This window comes from Eschrichtius robustus, chromosome 2, assembly GCF_028021215.1.
Source record: "Eschrichtius robustus isolate mEscRob2 chromosome 2, mEscRob2.pri, whole genome shotgun sequence".
Taxonomy (NCBI): domain Eukaryota; kingdom Metazoa; phylum Chordata; class Mammalia; order Artiodactyla; family Eschrichtiidae; genus Eschrichtius; species Eschrichtius robustus.
The window spans coordinates 119,679,706-119,701,760 of NC_090825.1; the positions used below are offsets into that span (position 1 = coordinate 119,679,706).

General features: G+C 42.0%; 1 protein-coding gene across 3 annotated transcripts in view; it reads left to right on the forward strand.

The window, feature by feature from the left end:
- Positions 1 to 22,055, forward strand: part of ARHGAP26 (Rho GTPase activating protein 26) — a 474,900-nt gene that overhangs the window by 140,929 nt on the left and 311,916 nt on the right. For all 3 annotated transcript variants that reach the window (XM_068536090.1, XM_068536092.1, XM_068536091.1), the window contains 4 exons: positions 895 to 999; positions 2,484 to 2,613; positions 6,235 to 6,335; positions 13,118 to 13,212. In XM_068536090.1, coding sequence (XP_068392191.1) covers positions 895 to 999; positions 2,484 to 2,613; positions 6,235 to 6,335; positions 13,118 to 13,212 — 431 coding nt within the window. The remainder of the gene's footprint in view (positions 1 to 894; positions 1,000 to 2,483; positions 2,614 to 6,234; positions 6,336 to 13,117; positions 13,213 to 22,055) is intronic.

The window sequence follows — 22,055 nt, forward strand, 5'->3', positions numbered from 1 at the left end:
GTGAGGTTTACATATGGGCACTGAGAGGAGAGACGGCGGGAACGTTTACTTAGCTTGGAGAAGTGAAGGGTGGCAGGGGCTCAGGGTGGGGACATTAATGGTTTTTAAGTACATGAAGGCATGTTGTGAGAATTGTAGTGAACAGATGTTTTCACTCCTCACTAAAGACAAGACTAAACAAGGAATGGGCTTACCTTTTAGGCTGTGACATTTTAAATGAGAATTTAGGGAAACCACCTAAATGAAAATGTGGGAACATGAGATTATTTTAATAAAGGAATCCAGATGCTTACTTGTGGAGAACTTCTGGCAAGTACAGAAACACCCTTGAGCTGAAGTCTGATCTGGATGATTTTCTTTGGTTTGACTTTGCCTGTTAGACTGCAGACTCAGGACACACCAGCTTCCTTTTCTCCCTTCCTTGTTGGTTATCAAGATAACCACACCCTTCTGCATGATAACCTGATATTATGAATACACTAGAAGGAGACTGAGTGAGAGCCCTGGTCTTCAGGTTCTGAAGAAGTGATTTTCTTAGGAGGTGATGAGGCTCACAGGGTAAGAGCTTGGACGTTGGTGCCAGGAGACCTGGTTTCAAATCCTGGCTGCCACTTACTGTGTGTTTTGGGGCAAGTTAGTTAGCCTCTTTGAATCTGCTCCCTTACTAATAAGTTGGAGATGATAGTAGTGTTCATTTCATAGGTTGTTATGAATATTTAGTGAGACAGGGCATATGAAGTTACAGTGCCTGGCATATAAGAAGTGCTCAGTAAACGATAGCCATTACTATTACCTTATTCTAGACTTGCAAACCGGGGCTGGGAACTCAGATACAGCTCCATAATACCTTTTGAACCTGCTTATGTGAAGTTTGTCCTTCTGCCTTCATTACAGCTACTGGCATTCCTACAAGGACTCTTCACTTTCTATCACCATGGTTATGAACTGGCCAAGGACTTCAACGACTTCAAGACGCAGTTGACTATCAGCATACAGAACGTGAGCAGGCGAGGGGACAGGCTTCCTTGCCCTTGCTAAGGGAAGGAAGAACAAAATATGGGTCTGGTTGCACACAGATCACTTAAATGGACTGAGATGCAGGTGGGGAGGATGGGTCTTGCTCGGGTCCAAAGGGCAGCGGGGGTCAGGCATTTCTAGGGTGCCTGATGGTCCCAGGTTAGAGCCTCATCCTCTCCGCCATTATTTCAAAGCACTATTTATGTTCTCGGAAGTGCTGCTGCTGATTATGTTTTAAATCTGTAGCGCCAGAATCAGGATTTCCTTTGGCAGTGGAAGTCCCAGCCCCACCCAGCCCAGCCTCCCTCTGTGCATCTAGCTGCCTGGCCCCATAAAACCATAGAGTGTGTGTGTTCAGGGGATGAGGATGGGGTGCACATGCTGGCCTTGGGCTCAAAGGATGTGCTGTTGTTCAACTCTCAGCGAGGCTGCCAGGACGTCCAAGTAGGTGCGCCTTACTCCCAGTCTCCTTTCCCAAATTGTAAGCAGCAGGACCTTTGCGTGCACAGAATCCTGCTTAGGACTCTGGTTAGCGGTCACTGGGGCTCGAACCCCCTTCTTCCCTGTGTGATGGGGCCACATTAGTCTGCATGTTGTCTCTGTCTCTGGATGATCCTGTGTCCAAATAAACCCAAGTGTGTCCGTGTGGGTTGGACTGCGGGTTGGACTGCATGCTTTTAGAAGCCTGAGCTTGCCCCCTCATGGTTCTCTGCAGTGCCTCAGAGAACAGGAAGTTGCAGGGTCTCGGATGAGATGTCACAAAGCATGGCTTCCCTTGGGCCGGGTCCCTCAGAAGGCAGGCTCTGAAGTGGAGATTTATACAGAGCAGGTCCCCAGGAGGCAGTGTTGGCAGAAGCACCTGTGACAGAGTGAGGGCAGCAGACCCTGCCGGAGGAGAGGCTGAGTGGTGAGGACTCAGCCGACGCCCCGGGCCCCCTGGAGCTGGGATGGTCCCTTGACCTTCCCCCTTTGGCCCCTGGCTTCGCCTAGTTGCTGGGTGCAGGGTGCCCTGGGGGAGCGGTAACCTTAAGTGAAGCAGCTCCTTTTGAGGAGGGAGCCATCAGCAAACAGCCGGAGAAAGAGCATCTCTGTCCTGGAGGGAGGTGGAGGGCGTACCCTGCTGTGGACCATCTGAGTCAGAGTGGCCTGGGATGCTTGTTAAAAATGCACATGCCTGGGTTGAGAGGCGCTAAACTTATCTTTCGGGGTGAGAACTGGTCATTTGCATTCCCTGCCGGTTCCCCAGGTGATTTTGATGGTCTCTAGAGTTTGAGAGTCATTCTGACGTAGGGCTTTAAGGCCAAAGTATATTTCTTAAAAGGGAGCATTTTTGCCTGATTCCCAGATGGCTGAATGTTCCTTACCTGGTTTTAGATCTAAGAATTCTGTAGGTTGATGTTCTGAAGTGCTAGAGATGGGAACAGGGTTTCATTTCTTTGATTTGAATAAAATTCCTTTCATCCTAGACAAGAAATCGCTTTGAAGGCACCAGGTCAGAAGTGGAATCCCTGATGAAGAAGATGAAAGAGAATCCCCTCGAGCACAAGACCATCAGTCCCTACACCATGGAGGGGTACCTCTATGTCCAGGAGAAACGTGAGTGCTGGGTCGGCCAGCAGTGTGGGTGTACTCATGCCTTTTTCCCAGGAGCTGGGGTGTGTATCCAGTAGTGCCTGGCCTGGAGTGTGTGTTTGGATGAAGGAGAGTGATTTTATAGTTAGGTTTCCTAGGGGAGAGATGCTGTCCACAAGGTCTTGTCTACCTCCCAGTGATGTGTTGTTTCCTTTGTAACTGGGAATTTCCTTGCAACCTGGAATTTTTTGAGGCTCTGTGGTGCCACTTCTCTCCCTGGTGTCACTCTACTCTTGAGGTTCCTGTACCTTCAGTATAGCTTTATATACCATACCCTTGGTGTAGAGGCCTTGGAAAGGTCTGGCTGGCTGGACCTTATTGTCATATCCTTCGGTAGACTTAATAGTTGGTGATTTTGTTTTCATTTGAGACTTGTTTCAGCAAGGCCCAAACAATCATGACTTAGGCCCTTTCTCTCTTCTCCTCAACCCCTGTCATTCCAACACTTAAATTTTATGTAAAGTAGAAACAAAAGCTCACTTCAAGAGCCAGGAAGAAGAGCCATTGACTTGCCCATATGACATCAAGGAAAGAAATGCCAGGTGCTGCTAACCCAGAGTTTTCAACGATGACTCAGATTCGTGCACTGGGCTATAGCACTCCCAGACTTAATTCATGCGTGCGGTGCTAGAGGTTAGAGAAAGTGCATTGTTTTCCTTTAATGGATAGCTCTTCTTGTAGTCTCCCACCTGTGCTTTCTGACTGGGCACTGTTGATTTAGGATTAGTTAAATATCTTCACTCCTATCTGCTTCCTAATGGAACAAAACACTCAGTTTCAGTGATTATTCTGTTTAGTGATTACTTGAAAATTTTCTTGGACTTAAAATTGTTCCCTGGTGACGAAGGTGTAGTAATGGGGTTGGAGGTTGGAGCATCGGTTGTGATGAGAGTTTTATGTCCCTTATTCTTGCAGGTATGAGCTTGTTAAGACTTGTAAAAAACAGAAGCTACTTTAATTGTGTGTTATACCTGAATATATGGTCATATCTTCTTTGCCCAATGAGAAGACCACCCCCAAAAGTTTTAAGTCAACTTGAAAATAAAAATTTTTAGGACTATAAAAATACAGTTCAGTGTCCACTTATAATACTTAATTTATTAATATTGGTCACTCCAATATTAATATTTATACGTGTAAAGTCAGTATAAGCACTCACATGACATTGTACAATTTTATTCAAACACTTCATGTGTTTTTTCAACACTAATGTCTTGATTATCATTAGAACCATATTTTGATTCTCCAACACAGTGGTCCAGAGCATATCATTAGAATACAGCTTTTTTTTTTTTTTCATTTGGAAGTTTTTGTAACTTATTATTTTGAAGTTGTTTCAAACTTACAGAAAGTTGAAAGAATAGTATAAAGAACGACCATATGACCTTTACCCAGATTCACGAATTTTTACCATTTTTCCAGTTAGATCATTCTTTCTCTCTCTGTATGGGTGTGTGTGCACATCACAGTCACACACACACACACACACACACACACACACACACACACACACACACACATTATAATTTTTTCTGAACTATTTGAGAACAGGTTGCATATATCATGCTTCTTGACTTCAGTGTGTATTTTCTCAAAACATTCGTTTGTGTAACCACAGTTACATATCCAGGAAATTTAACATTGATAAGATATTTCATCTAAACAATATTTCATATTCCCATTTTGTCAGTTGTCCCAGTGATGCCCTTATAGAGCATTTTGTTTTCCTTCAGTACAGGAGCTTGTACAGCATTTAGTTGTCATATGACGACTTTAGTCTCCTTTACTCTAGAACAGTTCCTCTGATGACATTGACGTTTTTGAAGAATATCGGCCAGTTCTTGTATAGAATTTTCTTCATTGTGGGTGTGTCTGATGTTTCCTCATGATTAGATTCAGGTCACGCATCCCTGGTCAAATCCTACATAAGTAATGCTGTGTTTTTCCCGGGTACCACATCCGGAGCAAAGGATGTTCCTCTGCCCTCTGTGGTCTTGTTGACTTTGATCACCTAGTCAAGGTACTGTCTGCTTTCCCCACTGTGCTGTCACTATGTTTCCCTTGTAACTGATAAGCGGTCTGTGGGGCGGACACCTTAAGACCGTGCCCTTCCCTCATCAGACTTCGCCTCCCATGGAGTTGGCATCCATTGACAATCCTGGCCTGGACTGACCTTTACTGTGATGGTTGCAAAATGGTGATTTTGCAGTTCTGCCACTCCCTCCACATTTATTAGTTGCCTTTTGGTGTACTATAAGGAAGCGTCCTCCCCCTTTCTACCTCCCTCCTTCTCTCCTTTCCTTCCTTCCTTCCTCCCTCCCTCCCTCCCTCCCTTCCTTCCTTTCTTTCTCTCCTCTCTTTCTTTCTCTCTCTCTCTCTTTCTCTCTCTCTCTCTCTCTTTCTCTCTCTCTCTCTTTCTTTCATCTGTCTATCCATCCATCTTTCTACTGTCAGTATGGACTTTTGAGTTCCCATTTTGTTCATTAGGCTAAATCCATTACTGTCCTTGTTTATTATGATGCTCAAAGTGTCCAAGATACAGCACTTTTGAAATCTTTGTGTTGTGCTGTCACTGGAATTTATTCTCTAAGCCACAGAAACACAGTTGAATGGTTGGTGTTTTCATTTGTCCTTGATGCTCCAATGTAGACACTCTGTTGCTTTTTAAGTATACTAAGTGACATCCAACACTTGCAATGGGCATTCATACCCTGAAAAATAATTATTAAGTGTCTGCTAAATCTGTTTTCATGTTGTCATTATTGTTTTTAAATCATATCTGCTATGTGATCTCTATAAGCATCCAGAACTCGTATTGATTGAGGTCCTTGCAGGCTAATAATGCCAATCATGCCTTCTTCCTCTAACAGTACTTTGTTGTTTGAAATAAAGTAATTGGCCAGGCACCTGATAAAATCAGATACTGTCAGAAGTTGTCTGTAGGGCATCTGCCTCTTTCCTAAGGGATAATTTTGAGGGACAAACTCCTTAGATTACATTTGAGCATTTACAGTTACTTCTGTTCCACATGTCTGGTGTCTCTGGGTTTTCCTTGTCTGCTTTTCAGATCTTCTTGAGTTCTGCTAAAGTAAAAATTAGGGGTTTGGAAGTAGGTCAGAACCCCTGTACGTGCGTGCACATGGTCGCAGAGCAGCTGTGTGGGAAGCATGAAGTCATCACACCAGATGGGAACGGTGACAGGCACTTTGAGGAGCTTTTCTGTGTTCCTTCTCAATCATCTTCCTCCTGTCAGGGGAGAGAAAGGAAACTTCAGATGGAGATTGATAATATGGGAAAGTGAATTAATTTCCCCAGGGAACCTCTACTTCCCTTATATTTTAAGACCCATCGGATGCAGCATTTAGTGACAAACAGTCTTCCTTGGTCCTTGGGGAAAGCCCTGGGTCGGTTCCATTTCCAGCTTGTGGAATCAGATTTCTGCCTGTTCAAGTCTAGCTGGTGTGGAGAGTATATCGCCCCTAGAAACAGTTTAAGGATAGGTGAGCATTGTGAGTTACTGGTTGTGTGTTTTTCCAGCATGCAGTGGACGTGTAGAGATGTTTTATGGGGAATATTACCTTGCAGGTCATTTTGGAACTTCCTGGGTGAAGCACTACTGTACATATCAACGGGATTCCAAACAAATCACCATGGTACCATTTGACCAAAAGTCAGGAGGAAAGGGGGTGAGTTCATTTTTAAATTTCATGCTTGATTTGCTTGGTTAACATATGATGAGTATAATGCATGTTTGAAGTAACACCTCCAATTTTCACTGTAATTTTCTTAATTTTGATACAGTAGTTCCAGGAGGCATGGCACCTGAAAAAGTAAATAAAACACGATGATTATTTTGAGCACTAAGTTACATTGGCAGCTGCAATTAAGAAAGCTTTTTGTATTTCACATATATACAGTGTTAAGTATGTATAATGTGTTTAGATGCTAGAAATTCTTGGATGACCTCATCCTGTGAAACTGATTCTTGTCACTCTCACCCAATACCCAGAGGGCTGCCAGTTGGCAGTTTAGATGTCCCACTTATCTGTTGCTGTGTAACAGGTCACCCAAATATGTAGCGACTTTGAAAACAACACCAGTCATTTTAGAATTTCCTACAGTTTCTGTGGGTAAGGTCTTTGCGGAGCATTTGGATAGATGGTTTGGGCTCGGGGTTTCTTATGCTGTTTCAATCAGACAGTGACTGGAGCTGGACCATAAGGGTCTGAAGCAGCTCTGGGCTGGTCAGATATAGCTCTCTTCCTTTCTCCTGACCTCCTCTCCCATTCTCTTCCTTCTTTCCCTCTTGCTCTGTATAGTCTCAGGGCCTGTCCTCTGGCCTCTCTACGTGGGCTATTTTGGGTTTCCTCACAGCACAGCAGCCTCAGGGCAGCTAAAGGATTCAAGAGTGAATATTCCAGCAACAAAAGCAGACCCTGCAAAACCTTTTAATGACCGAGGCTTAGAAGTCATATTGCCTTAGGTTGGCCCCATGTGTTGGTTGAAACAGTCATAAAAGCCCACCCAATTTCAGTGTGAGAGGACATAGGCCCTGCCTCTTGATGAGAGGAGTATCAAAGTCACATTACATTGAAGAGCATGTGGGATGGAAGATATTCTTGTGGCCGTCCTTGGAGGAGATAGTCAGGCTGCATCTGCGGGGTCCCCACTGCTGGGAGCTCCTTGCTGTGCCCCAGTGGTTCTCCTTTCCTCTGGGAGCACTCTGTGTGTCTGCATTTTCTTTTTAGGTGATCTGTCCTTTCTCTCTGGCTCCTCATAATATCTTCTTTTTTTTTCTTTTGGTATTCTACATTTCATTATGATAGTCCTTTCTGTGAATTTTTTTCTTTTTTTTCCCAATCTGTTGTGCTTAGGCATTTTGGCCTTTCTGGATTTGAGGATTGGTGTCTTTCAGTAACTTTGGAAAATTCTGACCAATTATCATTTTGAATTTTGCCCCCCTCCCCATTCTTTCTATTATTCAATATCTCCTTCTGGAGATATTTAAATATATTTTAACAAAAATATTTATATGTTTCATTTCTTTGAATCTCTGGACTCCGTTCTGGATAATTTCTTTTGTTCTATCTTTAGTTTAAATAATTTTTCGGCTGTGTCTAATCTGTTGATAAAGTAGTCCTCTGTAAATATTCCAATGCTGGCCCTCTTCTCTGTGGCAAATTTTTGTGCATTCTGTTGGGTTTGCATATGTGCGGGCATTACAGCGTAGAGGCTAAGAGCACTGGCCCTGAGGTTCGACTGTCCGGGTCAGTGATGTGACGCTGTTGTCATTACTGTTAGCTACTCCCCCGTCCTGTCCCCTTGCTCTCTGCCACTTCCAGTTTTTCTTCCTGGCTTTCTTTCTCTTAGACCACAACGCAGGAGTTGATCAGCGTCTCTGTCCTTCCCTGTATCAAGGCAAAAAAAGCCAAGGCTCTCTTAATGTGTCTTGTTAGGGGTAGAGTTGACTTATAAATAATCTCAGGAAAGCAGATATCTGAAAATATCAAAACATAGAGAAATTACAGAGTTAGAAGGAGTATTAAAGATCTCTGTTAATAGGAGTTCCCTATTATTCATGAAATGGAAATAGAGTTAGGTCTGCCTTTCTTGGGTCAAGTCATAGTCCTTTTCTAACTCCTGGTCCTTCTAGAAATCAGATTCACTGAGTTATTCTCTCACACAGTCTTTATTTTGGGACTGTTTATCTTGTGCTTTCCTAAACCTGGAGTGAAGAACTCTCTTGTATTTTCTCTACTCCTTTCTTACCACGCTTGAAAGTGAAGGGCAGAGACGAATTATGGTGGGTGTTTGGGACTCCTTAGACTTTAGTGGGATAATAGGAAACACCTCACTGAGTTGTTAAGAGGCTTATATGCATTAGTGTATATAAACTTCTTGGGACTGAGCCTGACACATAATAGAGGCTGCCATATTAGGAGCTTTATATTATGTGAAATAATTTTTCTAGTAATAATTACTTATATTTAGATTTTGTTTTATATTTTTCTAAAATATTGTCCTTTATCATCCTGTTTTATCCATTTTTCCTACTTTACAAAAGACGAAATTGTGGGTCAGAGAGAGAGAATGATTTCTAAGGATGTATGTTGAAAGAGTTACTTTGAACCAGTGCTCAAACCCTGATTCTGGAGCCTACATCTCCTGATTCTGAGGTTCATCATCGTAATAAAAGAGAATAACACTGTATATGTGTAAAATAATAGTTTTGCATGACGCCACTCTGTTTCCTCATCCTCAGGGTGAGGAAATGTGAAGACTGGCTGTCCAGAGGTGATGTCTTCTCAATTTATACAGGAGAATCATGTGACGTCATTGTATGTGTGCTTGTACAAAGCTCTCCTAGGAGCTGGCGGCAGACTTAACGTAGAATATAGGGTGTTTTCTTTTCCTAACACGCTCTTTGTCCACCCTGTCTCTCCTTCCCTGTCCCTTTCACTTGGATTATTTTCCTTTGAAAGTACCTGCTTTTCTCTTAGCTTCAGTCCAGGAGATGTGAGCGGATTTTCTGCATCCTCTCGGAGACGAGGCCTGTGTGTGGTGAAAGACAGTTCCCCACGTTCTATCCTGTGAGATGAGGACGCTCTCTGCGGGAGCCCTGGAGCAGCCCAGAGCTGACCCCGTCCCTTTCCTGGCTTGAAACCCTTCATATGTTCCCACTGCTCACAGGATACAGACCACAGTCTGCATGATCTGGTCCCTGCTTCCCTCAAGCCCTTTCTCAGTCCAGTTTCCCTCTTGCACGGGGATTCCAGACACACTGGCTTCCCTTCAGTTCCTCCAGGGCTCCATGGGCCCCCGCCACAGGGCCTTTCCACCTGCTGTTCTCCACCCCTGATCTGTGCTCCTGGTTTTATCTCCTGTGGATCCTTCGGGTCTCAGCCCAAGAAAGCCTTTGCCGACCTTCCTGCCGAGGTCACATCCCCTTAATGTAGGCGTTTTAGCACAGCATGCCTCTTTTATTGTAGTGTTTGTTACGGTTGTAACTCTTCATTTATTTGTTTAAGTGATTGTTATCTCCATCCCCTGTTTTTTTAACCACTGAGTACTTGAACAGATCGTCTTTATAGATTTTTCCTGATATGGAATGGTCGTCTTGGGAACAGCGTCTTATCTTCTTCTTATTTCTGCTTATATTTGACAATCTTTTATAGTTCCCCTGTTTTCTCCTATTTCTCAGGGACACCTCCCCCTAAGCTTTCAAAGTGACAGGTAGTCCAACGCCATTAAATCAGAAATAGAGTTAGACATTAACATGGTCAGAAGTCCATATGTTTGGGCATTTCCAGTCATACATTTACGTGTTGCAGAAGGAACAATTCTCAATCTTAGCCATTCAGTAAAAGACAATAGATGTAAGACTTGTGAATATAAACTGTCTCTTCCTAGGTCTTCTGTGTTTTGTGTGCTATTCTGATATTAGTGGGTGGTTAAGTTTTACCATACGCAGTCACATTTCCTATTATTCAACAAACTAGGCAAGTTTGCTAATTTCCCCCCTAGTTTAGGAAGAAAGATTGGCAGATATAGGAGAAAAAGGAACCCTAAAAAATTCCTACGTGACAGGAAGAGAAGAAATCAGGGGCAGAAACCTCTATGTTTTTAGACAATAAATTAGTGTTGTGTGATAAAACTGTTGCATTCCATTTGTACAATGGAATACTACCCAGCAATAAAAAGAAATAAGCTCTTTTTTTTTGTACCATGGATTTAAAAATTTGCCTTTATTGTTTTAATGTTTAATTTTTATTTTTTAAATTGAAGTATAGTTGATTTACAATATTACCTAAGTTTCAGGTGTAAAACATAGTGATTCACAATTTTTAAAAGTTATACTCGATTTATAGTTATTATAAAATATTGGCTATGTTCCCTGTGCTGTACAATATATCCTTGTAGTTTATTTATTTTATACATAGTAGTTTGTACCCCTTAATCCCTATCCCTATCTTGCCCCTCCCTCCTTCCCTAGCCCCACTGATAACCACTAGTTTGTTTTCTGTGTCCATGAGTCTATTTCTTTTTTGTTCTATTCACATGTTTTCTATGTCCGTGAGTCTATTTCTTTTTTGTTCTATTCACATTTGTTTTATTTTTTAGATTCTACAGATAAGTGATGTTGTACAGTATTTGTTTTTCTCTGTCTGACTTATTTCACTAAGCACAATACCCTCCAAGTCCATCCATGTTGTTGCAAATGGCAAAGTTTCTTTTTTAATGGCTGAGTAGCATTCCATTGTGTGTGTGTGTGTGTGTGTGTGTGTGTATATATGTATGCGTATACACCACTACTTTTTCTTTTTTTTAACGTCTTTATTGGAGTATAATTGCTTTACAATGGTGTGTTAGTTTCTGCTGTATAACAAAGTGAATCAGCTATACATATACATATATACCCATATCCCCTCCCTCTTGTGTCTTCCTCCCACCCTCCCTATCCCACCCCTCTAGGTGGTCACAAAGCACTGAGTGATCTCCCTGTGCTATGCGGCTGCTTCCCTCTAGCTATCTATTTTACATTTGGTAGTGTATATATGTCCATGCCCCTCTCTCACTTTGTCCCAACTTACCCTTCCCCCTCCCTGTGTCTTCAAGTCCATTCTCTACGTGTGTCTTTATTCCTATCCTGCCCCTAGGTTCTTCAGAACCTTTTTTTTTTTTTTAGATTCCATATATATGTGTTAGCATATGGTATTTGTTTTTCTCTTTCTGACTTACTTCACTCTGTATGACAGACTCTAGGTCCATCCACCTCACTACAAATAACTCAATTTCATTTCTTTTTATGGCTGAGTAATATTCCATTGTATATATGTGCCACATCTTCTTTATCCATTCATCTGTCGATGAACACTCAGGTTGCTTCCATGTCCTGGCTCTTGTAAACAGAGCTGCAGTGAACATTGTACACCACTACTTCTTTATCCATTCATCTGTTGATGGGCACTTAGCTTGCTTTCATATCTTGGCAATTGTAAATAATGCTATGAACATTGGGGTTCATGTATCTTTTTGAATTAATGTTTCGTTTTCTTTGGATATATACTTAGGGGTGTAATTGCTGGATCATATGATAGTTCTATTTTTAGTTTTTTGAGGAACCTCCATACAGTTTTATGCAGTGGCTGCACCAATTTACATTCCCACCAACAGTGTACAAGGGTTCCCTTTTCTCTACATCCTCACTAACATTTGTTATTTGTGGTCTTTTTGATGACGGCCATTCTGACAGGAGTGGGGTGATATCTCATTGTGGTTTTGATTTGTGTTTCTCTGATGTTGAGTGATGTTGAGCGTCTTTTCATGTGCCTGTTGGCCATCTGCGTTTCCTCTTTGGAAAAATGTCTATTCAGGTCTTCTGCCCATTTTTTAATTGGGGTGTTTGCTTTTTTTGTTGTTGAGTTGCATGAGCTGTTTTTATATTTTGGATATTAACCCCTTATTGGTCATATCATTTGCAAAAAGAAACTTGATTTGTACAACATGAGTGAATTGCAAACGAATTATGCTGAGTGAAAGAAGTCAGACGTAAAAGAGCATTCCACTTGTATAAAGTTACAGAATATGGAAACTAATTTGTGATGACAGAGAACAGATTCAGTGTTTGCCTGGGAATGGACTGGGTGGAGGGATGATGGATTACCAGGAACTTACCAGGAAACTTTTGGGGCTGATGGAAATGTTCGCTACCTTGATTGTGGTGATGATTTCACAGATGTATACAGATGTCAACTCATAAGTTGTATGCTTGAACATGTACAATATATTATACATTTAAAAATTATACTTCAATAAAGCTGTTAAAACATATTTATTGCACACCTACTCTGTTCCAGGGCCTTTTTGGTCTCTGGGGACACAAGGGTAAGCAAAAACAGACATAGTACAGTATGCCCTCAAGGAGCTTAGAGCCTGATGAGGAAAGAGACATTATTTGAATCATCACTTACAGCAACAGCAAATCTCACCTGTGATCAGTGCTGTGAGGGAAGGAGGGGTACATGGTGCTATGTGAACATGTCTGGGGGTGTTTGACCCAGTCCAGAAATGTTTTCCTGAGAAGTGACCATTGAACCAAGGTCATAGAAGTCCAGAGTTGGAAGGAGACCTCAAGGTGATCTTGTTTCAACTCTTATCAAACCTATAAATTAAACTTATTTAAGCCAATATCAGCAAGAATTTAACCTAGCATGGGTTGATGCTGTACCATCATGATCTATTAGTACTCAAGACATTGGGCTCTAAGTATTAAATATGGCTTACAGATTTTATTTGCATGAGGCTGTGGTCTGAGAAGGTTTATGACCAACCTTCCACCTCCTGTGGTCCTGAACACTCAGGTTTGAGAAGATGAAATGATCGCTTCTGTTTATGTGGCACGTTTGTCCTGGAGAGGAGCATGGCCCGAGTTCTGGCCTCATCTTGATAGTCTGTGTGTTCCCAACAGGGAGAAGATGAATCAGTCACCCTCAAATCCTGCACACGGCGGAAAACAGACTCTATTGAGAAGCGGTTTTGCTTTGATGTGGAAGCAGTAGACAGGTGAGTAGTTGTCACACTTTGTCTCAGGAACAAATATTGCCGAATTTGGATTTCTTTTCCATTCATTCAAAACTTTCTGGTTTTTTCCCCCTCTTTCCCTTCTCCATATAGACCTCAGGCCAGTTACTGATTTGCAAGAATCAGTATAGCCTCCCCATCCTATAGATTCAGCCCTGAGCCCCTGATTGGTTGGTTTAATTTTAATGTCAGGGCTTCCCTTCTTGGGAATATGTGTTATGTCTCAGGAGGATGAATAGCATGACTGTTTCAGCTATTTAAGATTTTTTACTTAAAAATTTTTATGTAATGATTCAAAAGGAGTTAGGTAAAGGGAAAAGTGGAAGAAGTTCTATCAATTAAAGAAAAAGCTTTTATGAGAGAGTAGCATTGACATGTATACACTACCAAATGTAAAATACATAGCTAGTGGGAAGCAGCCACATAGCACAGGGAGATCAGCTCGGTGCTTTGTGACCACCTAGAGGGGTGGGATGGGGAGGGTGGGAGGGAGACGCAAGAGGGAAGAGATATGGGGATATATGTATACGTATAGCTGATTCACTTTGCTATACAGCAGAAACTAACACAACATTGTAAAGCAATTATACTCCAATAAAGATGTTCAAAAAAACATTTTTTTTTAGTTACAGTATTTCGCCTCCCACTGTGTGTGTGCATCCAGGAAAGAAAGCAAACCACTTTCGACATCAGTCTTAGGAGAGGGAGCTCTGTGTTGTGTTCCTCAAGATTTACAGTCTCATTAAGTTGTACCACTTCATGGTGTTAAGCTAGTTTGACAGCATTCCAGTTCTTTGAGACACTTTACTTGGCAACAGGTTAATTCTTTGAATGAAAGCCATGAGTTAAGCTTATTTGAGCTGTCTATTCAAGATCAGCAATGCTAGCACAAAGATCCTTAAATCTCAGCATGATTGTCCTATAATGCTGTTAATTTATCCCCTTTGTTTAAAAAAAAAAAAAAAGCTACACCACTTTGTCAAGCCAGTATCTACCCTCTCTGGGACGTTTACCTGTGGCCACTTTACGGCAGCTCTAGAGGATCTGGAGCGTGAGTACCACCTGGCGTGCGCTGCTCCGTGTGCTGCCAGGTTTGAAATGCCTTCTTGTGGCATGATGTGTCCCTGTGTTGTGGCCCCTGAGGCTGCTAGAGCGCCCGTGGAGAGAGCATGCCTGTTTAGCCTAAATCAGACTTTCATGGAAACTAACCGTGTCTCATTAGCAGTCTAGTTATTACAGCTTTGGCTTTCAAGTCAGGCAACCCGGATCTAAATTTTGACTTTGCTGCTTAGTAGCCATGTGACTTTGGGCAAGTCACTTAATCTTGCAGGGCCTTGATTTCATTCTCTGGAAAATGGAGATGGTTATAGTACCTGGTTCCTAGCATTGTCAGGATCCAAGAAGAGAAGGCATATAAAACACTTGGCAGACTGGCAAATAATAAAAGCTCAACAGTTAGCTTTTATTATTTGTTAATTAGCATGTCCTGCATGTTTACCTGACTTGATATTTCAAAAGCTAAACTCTAAATGCAGAGAAGTCAATATCATTTGTAAAGAAAAGAGAGTACCCCAATCGTTCACCACGTGTGGGTTGTGAGAGGGGAAGGGAGTGGAGAAGGGCTGTATGGTGGGGTAGGTTGAATTGGGGTAGCAAAGGGGGATTGCAAAAAGTGTGCCTCAAACTAAGATGATTCTTGACTTAAAGCATTCTGACTCAGGATTTGTATAAAGCCCTTGTAGGCATCTCCTCTATTCTAAGCATGGAATTTACTGGAGTTCGTATTGTTGGAATCCATGAAAGATGGATTAGCAGATGTGTTTGTGTGGAAATGGAGCCAGTTGTTTGATGCTGGTCAGCCGAATAGTTTCCAGAGATAATTGTCTGTTTGCAGAACTACCTGGGTGAGGGCAGTGCCCTGCATTGCAGCTCTTGTTAGATTTGGAAATGAGGTCAATGATTCTTTCTGAAGCTGAATTGTTTTCTTCTTCAGAAGTTTCCCAGAAGTTGCCGAGAGTTGCTTTTTAGGCAATTAAAACTCACCATGGTTCCTCCATCTCATTTCCACCCTTGCCAACACTTCCTACCGCCTTCCCCCTGTATTATGCCCAGAAAAGCTTTGCACGTCCCAATTATAAGCTGAGAGCAAATGTGTCACATTCAGCATACTGAGTGGGTTTGGGAAGTCGATTTCTTCTAGGTCATCATCTCTGGTTCCCTTGGCATGAAGTGGAGGGGCTGCAGTTGTGGTGCAGAATGAGGCTGCTAAATCTCCTCTTAATAAGCAGGAGGGGAGTAGATAGTACTGTTGTATTATTTGTAGTTTTGATGTTCTGTGTATTGTGACGCTTTCTGCCTAGGGAGAGCCTGCCCCTTTCGGGGCCGACCAGTTCTTAGAGTCAGCCGAGGGCTCAGCATGGTGAGCGCCATTGATGTGTGGACTTCCGGTCCAGAGCCACAGCGCCTCTACTGGCTCCAACAGCCCAAGAGGCAATATTCCTCTACCAGACACCTAGGGACCACTCCCACAGCCTATTAGCACCTGTGAAATTATTCAAACCAGCCACTCCTAAACGGTTTACCTATCCCTGCCTTGCCTTTGCTGCAGAAACTCTTAACAAAGGTCGTGGTCTAGGCTCTTCCCTCTGACTACTTCTGCCTCCTGGATGATGCTGGTGCTTTCCCACGTGGCCCTGTGTGGTGTGCCAAGTGTCCTGTTTCTAACACCTGTGAATATAAGAAACTTGGTTTGCCTGAGCCCCTTCTGTGTCTCCTCTTGTGGTCACACCTGACTGGCCATCACCCGAAATAACACAGAACATCAATGAAACCCCTCCTCTGCATTTTCTATATAGGTTGTCGTCTTTGGTCTCAAAGATTAGGTTACTGTTGGCAGTATTTCCTTTAGTGTCTTTCTGCATTTTCCCCCCACATCCAGGAAGGGACTGAGGGGAGAGGGAAAAGGCATTTCCACGCACTCAGGGGAGGCATCCCTGGGAACTCTGCCTGGAGTCCTGTTCTCTGGAAGACTCCTACGCCTTGCGTTTTCACTAGCGTACTTTAGCAAGGAGGGCATGCTGCTAGCTGTCGTGCTGTCTTTTCAACCTTCCACAGACTTCTCAGCTTCTACCTGCTGAGCTGGAGAGGCAGAGGGGCAAAATGCAAAGTTTAGCACCTAGGAAATGTGAAAGTAAAAGAGGGAATGGTTATATTTAACAGCATGAGGTTTTAGAATGTTCCCAGCGTATGTTAACTGTAGCATGTATAAGCATTATGTAGTATCTATTAATGTTTTATTCTATCAAAATGTTAATACATGCTAAAGTGTGGATTATTTGAGTTAGAATATGTGATGTTGTGTGGTTTTAAGGTTGAATACTTTTATCCTTCAGGCTCAGTGATGGTGTTTCACGTTGCCCTGTAGCAGAAGCTGTAGCCTTTAGGAAGTGATGTTCGAGGAGGTCGGTGTTGCAAGCTGATGACATCAGTGTCTCTTACTGTGTGGTGAGAACCACACACTCTCAGCCTCCACAGGGGTGCTTGTTAGAACTACAGCTATAGGCCCCAGACCTATATAATCTGACTTTCTGCAAGAGAGACCCTGAAATCCACTTTTTGAATAAGCTCTTCTGTTATCCTCTATTCTTAGTCATAATTGGTACATTAAACAGCAGGCATATCGCAGTACAGTTTTCTCAGAGCACATGAAAGCATTTTCCTTATTAGAAACATAACAAGCAACAGTAAAACAAAACAAAAATAAAAAACCCTCAGGCTTCTTTACTAAGGAGCTTAATTCTTAGCCTTGTGGAGGGGAATATAGCTAGTAGTAAAGGTGATCACCAGCCTCTGTTACAAATTACCAGGAAAAAAGCAACAACGATAACCACAACAAAACCCACTTTTTTAGTTAACTATGGAGGTGGGGTGAGGGGACCAGCAGTAAGGGAGCACCTTCTGGAAGCTGAGCACTGTTCATGTATTTCATGTAATTCTCATGTAATCCTCACTACAGCCCAGGGTGGCTTGTGCTCCAAGTATCTCATGTTACTGAGGAGGAATCTACAGTTTAGAGGGTGAGTCTTACCCAAGTTTCAGGTGGGATTTGAACTGAGGGTCCTAGGACCTCATTGTAGGGCGCTTTGCTCCCTCAAAACTCAGGGTTTTTAGAAACATTTCGAGTGATAAGGCCAGTGCTATCTGTACTTGGGTTTCAGGGCCACCACTGACAGTCACCTTGCTGACTGTGAAATCTGAGGAGGGATTTCTCACTCTCTCTAATCATTGGCATTTGGTGCATAAACTAATGGTGGGTGAACTAAAGCAGCACACTCGCTTCTGTTCGCATATTTCCTGCCCTGTACTCTTCAGAGAGCCCTCACGTGACTAACAGTTTAAAGAGGCACTGCAGAGAGAGCACAGGCCAAGCACAGGGCACATAGTTCCATAAATGCTATGTATTTTTTGTACACCTCTTCTTTTACCTTTTATTCTTAAGATGACACTCATTTCTGTTTATCTCAGGAGACTAGCATAAGTAAAAAATCAAAGCAATAGTGCCAATTATCAGTTGATTGTTTTCATTGTATCCCAGTGCATTGCCATCAATTTGTTAATCCTCAAATCCTGCTGGAAAGGGGTTAATCCCTGACATTTCCGTCCTCTAGGAAGAACTGTTGTGACTCTGACCCATAAATGAGCTAGAAATCAAATTAAGGGTTAATCCAGAGCTTAGGGATTTAGATTTATAGCTCTTGAACTTCTTGTGTCAAAGATCCTCTTTAATACCGTGAATACATTTCAGAACGTTACTTTTAATTCTTACGTCTAAGTTCTCTTACAACTTTGACATCACAAAACTAGACCTGTACTCCCTTCTCTGTATCCTCCATCCTTCCAGATTGACTTCCACATAATTATATAACTCTACATAATTACATCTCATCTATCCCTTTTCTCTAGTGTCTGCCTTTTCTTTTTCCTTTTTCACAGAACTAGTTTTGGGGGGAGGTTCAGACCTAAGAAGCTGCTGAAGACCACTGGACTCTTCTGAGCAAATGTTGCACAGGCTCATATTAGCTCTTCAGGCCTTTGGCTTTCTTTGAAGAGAATTTTATTGTTTGCAACATTGAAAAGTGAAAGTTAGTAGAAATTCTTGTGACTTCAGTTCCAAACTGAAAAATTGCTTAGATCGAGGTATCATGTCCATCAAATCAATGTGATGCTTCTTTGAATTTCCCTTCTGGTTTTGTTTTTCAATTCATTTTCAGGACTATAGCATTTAGAATATTACATGGCTTTAAATGAACATGTGTGGGTTGTAGTAGTTGTGGGTGTTGCTACAGCATTCTCCAAAGAAGAATATTTTCTTATTTTCCTAGAAGATATTTGTTATGGGTTGAGTCGTGTACCTCCCAAATTCATACGTGGAAATTCTAATCTTCACTATCTGACAACAAAAATTATTTGGAGATAGGGTCTTTGCAGAGGTAGTTAAGTTACAATGAGGTGATTAGGGTGGGCCCTAATCCGGTATGACTAGTGTCCTTATAAAATGGGGTAATTTAGACACAGAGCCAGACAGGTACACAGGGAGAATGCCATGTGACCATGAAGGCAGAGATCAGGGTGATGTGTCTTCAAGCCAGAGAATGCCAGAGATTGCTAGCAGACCACCAGAAGCTAGGAGAAAGGGATGGAAAAGATTCTCCTTTCCATACTTCAAAAGGAACCCATCAGCTGACACCTTGCGCTGGAACTTCTAGCCTCTAGACCTGTGAGATAATACACTTCTGTTTATGCCACTCAGTGTGTGGGTCTTTTTACAGCAGCCCTAGCAAACCAATACAGTATTGAATAAGAGGGCCTTTCTCACTGAAGCAGCCATAAAAGGGGCCGCCGACAGCCTTTTAGATGGATGGCCCAACACACACTCCTTAAACAATCCCATTGACAAGGAGCCCCACTTCACAAAGCAGCTCTTTCACGTAAATTATCTTCCTTATTCTGGATACTCTTTACAGTAGCCTAAGCTTTCATTAGCTTTTTAAAAAGTCATCCGTTCTTATCCCTTAATAAAGAAGCATTCTTTGGTGCCTTTGTATTACCTTACCATAGAACCAAACGTTTGAAAGTTTATATGTTATATTGGTTAATGGACTAAAGAATAGATTTATCATTTTTTCTTTAAAGTGTGTTAACTCTTTTTGAGGGAGCCTAGTGTAAAATTCCTGGGTAAAAATGGGACTTCATCTAAAAACAGCTGTTAGGGGTAGTGGCGTGTGATACTTGCCAATGTCTGTCTTCAGTCACTTTGAACAATTAACTCCACCGTGCAGTAACTTATGGAAATGAATGAGCACATGTAGGGGAAATATTTGTTTAAGCTGAAGAATCATGGTGGTAGTCATCTCCCAGCATCTCTGCATTTGTTTATCTTTAAGAGATGTCTCACAGATGTATGTGACACATGGGTATTTTCTCCCAAATGTCTTCCAGGAGGGACCACTAAACCATATGGAAAATAATAGAAACAAAAGGCTTCTTTTTGATGCACTGAATCAATGTAGTCTCTTGAGGGGTGGTGTTTATACTTGGGGAAAGGAAATAATTAGAATGCTTTATGTTTTCCAGGACTAGCTGACCCCAACAGAAGCCCATACATTCGAAGACGTTATGTAGAGTGTTGAGTGCCCCATTCCCACCCTTGGTACTCTCCAGAGGTGGACAGCAAAGGACAGCTTATTAGGATGACAGGGGTACTGGGTGCTAGTGGTGTCACGGGGACCAAGACAAGCATAGTCCTTGCCTTCATGGATCTCACCGTTGATTGTAGAATGGGCAGGCACATACACATACATTCGTGCAACTGAAGGTATAAATACTGGTATGTTGAGTGTTCCAGCAAACTTGGAGGACCAGAATGCTGTAGGGAAGATGTAACACACAGAAGGACTTCACCCTTCTACTCTTAACAGAGAATGATGGCATGACTAGAATGCCCTGAATTTTCATTCCCTCTCTCCTCCCCTCCCTTCCTCATTTATTAACCATAACTACATACTGGAGACTCTACTGACCATGGAGATATAAAGTTTAATGAAGCATTAGGAATCTAATGGACTTTCCTTCTTAAAAGTCATCTGATTTTTCTTGCAAACCAAATCCAAAGTCCTCCTTCTGTGAGCTTTCCACGAATAGGTAAAGAGAGACAGCTTTCTTCTGAACCAGTCCCAGCCTGGCATGTCATACCCACTGTCAACTCTATCCTCGCGTCCCACCGTGTACTGTGTATTTGCACAGTGTACGAGCTTTTCTTTGTATTGGTTGGCTGGTTGTTTAATTAGGTATGTTTTATATAACTCTGTTCAATTCTAAATATCTGTCTCAGGTAATTTGCTCCCAGAGGCAGAATAACGTTATTTTATCCAGCTTTTAATCCAGTACTGTGTGCATGTGGTTGTTCAGTTTTGTTTTTTATGGTAATGCAATATTTGAGTTAGATTATTTTGTTCTTTCCTTCGGGACTTTGGTGAAGTACTGTGTAAGAGACTACAGGAGCTGAATCATGTTAGTTGATATTTAAACTAAAATTTGAGCGAGTACACACACAATCTACATTTCTGTATAGGTAGGACAAAAAAAAAAAACAAAACAGGAAAATGGGAGATAGGTAAGAATAGTGGCGGCTAGAAAGATTAATGGAAAATCTGAATAATCTGCCCCAACCCTCCAATGAGTCACCACTCTTATTTCAAGTCCCTTTTTATAGAAGGCTGCATGATACTGGTAAAAGATCGAGCAGCCCTAAGTTTGAATTTGAGATCTGCTTCTTTACTAGCTGTGTGAGTCTGGGCTGGTGGTTTAACCACATCTGTAAGGTGGGGCTAATCATACCTACCTTGCAGGATTATTTTGTAGGTGGAATGCTTTAATATTCTTCCCTGATGTAGTTCTCTGTCGGAAGAGGTTGTTCCTTTGAAGCTTTTCGCTCTACCCTAAAACCCGGGACTTCCTTGTTCTTAATGGCGAACCATAGCTTTGGAGGGTATTTCTTTGAGCCCGTTTGTTTCATTTTGGTGGCGTGCCTTTTTCCTATAGTGCCATGACTCTTCAAGTCATCTATAAGCTGAGGGTGAATACAGGTGCTTTAAGTATATATCCGCAAAGGGGCTGCCAGGGGAAGAATCTGTTTTCAAACTATATATGCGATAACCCGTTATTTATCTATTTTTCCTATACAAGATAAAAGGTCTAAGCCCCTCCTTCCAAGTTATGGTCTACAAAAGGAAACTGTACTAATTTTAAGTTAAAATAATACTCTTTTAGTTTGGTATGTGGTGTGTGTGCATGTATTTGTTTGTGCGTCTTCGTGAGATTGTGTGTTAAGACTGTGTGTTTTCCAAAAAGGATCGTCTTATGTAACAGACTTTGTTTCAGTGCTCAGCCTCTAGATGGCAGTTTTGTGTATGTATTAGTAACTATTAGCTGGTCCCGTTGCAAATTAGCTGTCCTTTATACATTGACATTTACTGGTCAGTGGTGTGTGTGTGTTTCTGTGGAAGAAATGATCATGTGAATATTACCTCTTAAAGGAAGCGTATTCTAAGTGACTCATTCTTTCTCTAGAAATTCCTTCCTCCCACCCTTTTGTGATAGATCATTTCATACCCAGTTTCCTGCAGAAGCAAGCATGCTTAGTTAATGTAACTTCTGTTTAAATGTTACATTTAACCTTGCCTTCTGAGCTCAAGTGTCGGGCTCCTTGCGTCAGGGACAGCTTATTTGAGGATGATGAAAACAGATGAGTGATTGGGACGGTCCAG